At 49.5% G+C, this 5,164-nt stretch overlaps 1 protein-coding gene across 1 annotated transcript in view; it reads right to left on the reverse strand.

Annotated features, from left to right (window-relative positions):
- AK7 (adenylate kinase 7) overlaps positions 1-5,164 on the reverse strand; it is a 55,331-nt gene that overhangs the window by 2,904 nt on the left and 47,263 nt on the right. The window contains exons 17-18 of the mRNA XM_023536624.1: positions 5,077-5,163; positions 2,040-2,260 (exon numbers count right to left, since the gene is read on the reverse strand). Coding sequence (XP_023392392.1) covers positions 2,040-2,260; positions 5,077-5,163 — 308 coding nt within the window. The remainder of the gene's footprint in view (positions 1-2,039; positions 2,261-5,076; position 5,164) is intronic.

The following is a 5,164-nucleotide window of genomic DNA, read 5'->3' on the forward strand; positions in this document are numbered from 1 at the left end:
GACCTGGGAGACTGTGGCCTCCGGGGCCAGCCCCGTTTCTCTTGTACTACCTTATCGGGAGTTGTTCTTGCAAAATCATAAGAAAAAGACACGCAGCCCAGACACGTGACTTAAGAAGAACTATAAATACCTGGCTAACACAGGAAGAGTTGTTAAATTCGTGATCGATCGGAGGACTGAACACGGAAACGACGAGACTGGCTTTTGTTTATCAGCTTGTCACATGTGAGCAAAATTGAGCAAGCAGGGCTGGAGGAGGTGCAGGGAGAACATACCGACAGACGCCGCGTGAACGGACTTTCCCCTTGCTGGAGAAATATGCATGAAAATTTACACCATGGCTGCTTCTTCCCGTAAGCCGCCGGAGGTGACTCAGAAAATGACTCACTATTTATTTGACCCAGAAAACCCCACAAAGTCATGCAAATCAAGAGGTTCAAATCTTGGAGTTCACTTTTAGAACACTCAGTGAAACTGCCCAGGCCGTCAAGAATGTGCATATTCGAAAAGCCACCAAGAATCTGAAGGACATCACTTTACAGAAACAACGGTGCTATTCTGTCTTTACGGCGGTGGAGTTGGCTGGTGTGCGCAGGCCAAACAGTGGGGCTGGTCCAAAAAGAGTGCCGAATGTGTGCTGCACGTGCCTGAAAATGCAGACTAACGCCGAACCTAAGGGTTTAGACGGAGACTCTGGTCACCGAGCACGGCCACGTGAACCGAGCTCTCGAGAGGCGACGCAGGACTTACAGAGCCCACGGGCGGATGACCCCCACGTGAGCCCCCCCTGCCCCAGGGAGATGATCCCCAGTGAAAAAGAGTGGACCGTTCCTAACCCAGAAGAAGAGGAAGCTCAGAAGAAAAAGACATTCCAGAAGAAACTGAAGAAACAAAGCCTTATGGCCCAGGAGAAAATTCAGCATCAATAAATGCTAATAAAAGTTAAAAAAAAGAAAAAGATTTAAACCATGTACACAGAGTTGGTCCTAGGAAACTTTAGGAATTTATGCTAAGGAGATAATGAGGCACACAAAGATGTAGGCATAGGGACATATTCCCTCCCCTTCCATCCCTCCCCCTTCCTCTCTCCTGCCCTCCCACCTGTCTTCCCTCCCTCCCTCCCTCCCTCCCTCCCTTCCTTCCTTCCTTCTTTCCTTCCTTCCTTCTTTCCTTTCTCCCTTTTTTCCATACACTAGAATCAGTGCTAAGAGGACACTTAAAAAGTATAAAAGGGTTTGAAATTTGAAACATGGTGTCCAGGAAAGGCGTCATTGGAAAGATGACTTCTAGCAAAGACTCAAGAAAAATAAATAAATAATGAGAATGTTAGTCATGCAGATGGTGCATGTTTAGAGGTACTGGGAAATACTAGAAGCAGCCAGGTCACAAAAGGACCTTGGGTGCCACATAAGGAGTTGGTACTTTTGCCTAAGGCGATGGACAGCCCGTGGAAAGTTTAAACAGAGGTGGCCACGGTTGCTGTGTGTTTTAGACGCCTCGCCTGGTAGCAGCACGGGAAGAGATTGGAGATGGACAGGGGCAGAGTTGGGGAGACCAGCGGGATGGCACCCACTGCATAATTCTGCTGAGAAACACTAACCCTGATCAGGACACTGGTGGGTCTGAGTCCCGCTGCAGGAAGCAGAATGGGTAAGAGTCGGTAACTTGGGGAACGAGGAGGGTGGAACGAGGCTGACGCCCAGGCGAGACGGGTACATAGAGGAAAATCGAATGAAATCGCCAGGTCGACATGCAACAAAATGTTACGCGTTTACAGGGATGTGTATTATGAATGCTACAGGCAATGGCTAGTCATCGTTATTTATAACTAAGCAAAAGACGATGGGTGTCTTTTTTGAAAATGGTACATATGACCAAACAAACAAACAAGACTTATTTGGGGTGTGTCTGTGACAATTCTCTATTAGCAGGACGGGAAGTGCGATGGGCCCCAATGGCTCTGCCGCTCCCCTCCCGACAGACGCAGGCACGTGCGCCCGCACACGCAGAGACACTCGCATGCGCACACATGCGCTCACCCACTCCTCCCAGCGGGCGATCTTCTCTGCCATCTCCATGGCTTCCTTGTGCTCCCGTTCGGCTTCCTGCATAGCCTCCTTGGCTATGTGCTCCTCGGCGGCCCTCCGCTCCTCCTCTACCTTTTCCTCATCCGTCAGACCATAATTTCGAGGTTTCCCAATCTCCTTGATGAGCCGCGTGGTGGCAAGTCTGTTCTGAGCATCTTCGAGTTTTCCTACATCTTTACATACCAGGAGAGAAGAAGGAGATCAACACATACTTCTATTCTGGGCCTGTCTGCAATATATTCTGCTCAATAGAACATATTCTGCAATGTTAGGAAAATTCTTTGTTACTATAAACTTGCGATGGTAAATTATGTACAGGTATGTAAATTGACATACAGGGGTTCCCTTTTCTAGTTGCCCACACAGTTCAGAATTTCTCGTCTCACTGGCAAATATCAGACCCGTGTCTGGGAGACAGGGAGAAAGGCTGGCCTTGGGTCTTTGTTCCTGACAGTTACTATTGATTTAAGTGGATGAATGGGGGGAATGGACTTCCTCAAAAGGAGTAAGTTCCCCATCTCTGGAAGCATTCAAGCAGAGATTGGGATGCTTCGGTCGGAGGTTTGCACAGAAGGAAGTCCTGCACTTGTTGGAGCTTCTGCTGGGAGACCTCCAGGGCCATTTTGTTTTCTGTTTCTGAGAATCAGTGAATAGAAAAAAGTCCAAACTCCAGAATATCTGACTAATGTTAAGATCAGGATCAAGAAAAAGAAAAAAGAAAAACAAAGGCTCGTTGGTGACAATGAGCTCCCCACAAAGTCACCCAGTAGTAAATTCTACCCCGTTCCTTTGGGTGCGCTTGGAAGACGTCTGCGTGGAAGGGTGTGTGGTGGACGCATTTTGGTATTCAGCACCTCCTGACCATCTCCAGGCAACCTCTCACCTGCCCCCATGCATACCACCGTGGTGCTCCCCTCCCCCACCCCATGTTTGTACCTTGACCTACACTAAGGGCACCGCCAGGTCCTAATATGGAAAGAGAGAAAGAACAGGGCCAATGTATCTGTTGATGGTGGAAGCAGGCCAAAAAAAGCAAAAACAGAAAGAAAAACTCACGTCTGCTTCCTCCTGGTTGCCTGAGCTCTGACATTTTAAACCTTATTTCTCTCTGATTCTTCTAGTAGAGAAATTACAAACCTGATGTGCTTGAAAGCGCTCTGAAACAGTTTTGAAAAGCCTCGCTTTTGGAGAAGGGGCTCATAGAGCACAGAGCCGCCCCCAGCAATACTTCTGCCCTGACCTGGGGGTGGGGAGCTGCAGACTGGGCGGGGTGGGCACTGACCACGCCGTCATGGCTGGCTTGCCCTTCTTGGAATGTAGAATTAGAACTGAAAGTCACGGAGCCCAGGCTGGAGGCATCCGGGTTGTGCGGTGGCCCCAGGCCACTCTGGGCGCCAGAGAGGAGATAGAGAGATTCTGGTCCAAAGAGCGAGAGAGTGAGTAGACGAGAGGGAAGGGGAGTCCAGAGACACAGGGAGAGAATGCGGGTGCCAGCATCTTTCCAGGGGCCCGTTCCAGACCCTCCTGAAGCCGGCTGCGTTACTGACCTTGACACCATCCCCCACACTCACCCCTGTGACACATTTCTCCCCTTTGCTTTCATTGTCTCCTGGTCGTCAGCATGGAGATGAGGCCGATCGTGGGGGGCACAAAATGAGCCAGGAGCACAAGGGCCACTCATTCACCCCTCCCACCATTTCTGCCTTTCTCGGCGTTTCTCCCTGGAGCTCGCCTAATATTTCTATAAATACTTTTTTGGGCTTTACTACAAAGATGACAATTACTGTCTTTGCGATAATTTGCTCACCATTTTTTCCTAGTTCTCTAATTAAATAGGATAAATGACTTTCTTATTAGTAAGTGTCGAATCCTTAGCATCAACATATACAAACAACATGCACAGACAGAGTCAGGTGAGGGCCAAACCCGATCACTTCTGAGGGTGCAGAACAGAAGAATCTGCAGATCTACGAGTACCATTCCATCTTTATTTCTCGGAAGGCCATCATTTTAGGTGTTAATGTTGTTAGTACAAACGACATCACCACCTGCCGAACCCCGTCGGCGTGCCGACGCGTCCTGTCTCTTTCCTCTGCCATTTGGAACAACAGTACGAGCCAGGGATTATTTTTCTGTTTCACAGATGACAACACTGAGGCAGAGCCAGAGCTGGAATCAGCTCTCCTGCCTCTTGCCAGCAGTGACTCTAAGCCTCCCAGTATTCCAGGGCCCAATCACTGTCCCGTCTGGCTCTTGGGGGTGAAGAGAAGCCTCACGAGGCACAAGGGGTTGGCCTGGCCCAAGCTTCCAGCAAGCTAGGGGTTTCTCTCCAAACCCAGAGGAGAAAGACTCAGAAAACCAGAAGGAAGTTCAGGGGTTCGCCCAGCTGCAGGGAGTGGGGACAGTTATGACAGCTGTGATCTGGAGCCAGGAGTGATGATGATGTTGATGGTGCTCGCTGTGAGCTAAGCTCTGAGTAGAGCGTTTACGGGAACACGGAGAAATGAATTGAGGAGCTATGTACTTTTCCGAGGAGCTGTGGGGGGTCTGCTGGCTGTCTACAGTCAAAGAGGGGCTTGGTGAAGAGCACCAGTGCCCCCACAATATTATGGGGATGAAACACTGCCCCCTCCCACACCAGATCCAGGGGGTGGCCCAAAGCAGCCAGCAGCAAACACACATTTCTTTGAAAAGTCCTTTTAAAAAATGCCCGTTTGGTATTCTGCTTCATTATATATCCGTGTGTCTTCATATAACAACAACACCCCACCATGAAATCAAGAAGTCGAAGGACTCCCCAGGAGTGCCCCGTTTATTCTGTGACTTCCCACCTCCCATGCCCAGCATCTGCTTATATTTTCCTCTCTGTCCTCCCCAGCCCTTAGCTAGACTTAGATGGGGTTGGCCAAAGTGCGTGAGGTGGGGGAGATCTGACACGTGGCAGTCTCTCCCCACGTGGGTTCACATTACCCTTGAGTTCATTTCATACCAATATGAATCGGGTGGATTTCAAGTTCATCAAAATAATTGAAGACAGTCTCGTCTTCGGTGTTGATGTCCCGGTAGTTGCTCAGAGC

The sequence above is a fragment of the Pteropus vampyrus genome, unplaced genomic scaffold (genome assembly GCF_000151845.1).
Source record: "Pteropus vampyrus isolate Shadow unplaced genomic scaffold, Pvam_2.0 Scaffold164, whole genome shotgun sequence".
In the NCBI taxonomy this organism is placed as follows: Eukaryota; Metazoa; Chordata; class Mammalia; order Chiroptera; family Pteropodidae; genus Pteropus; species Pteropus vampyrus.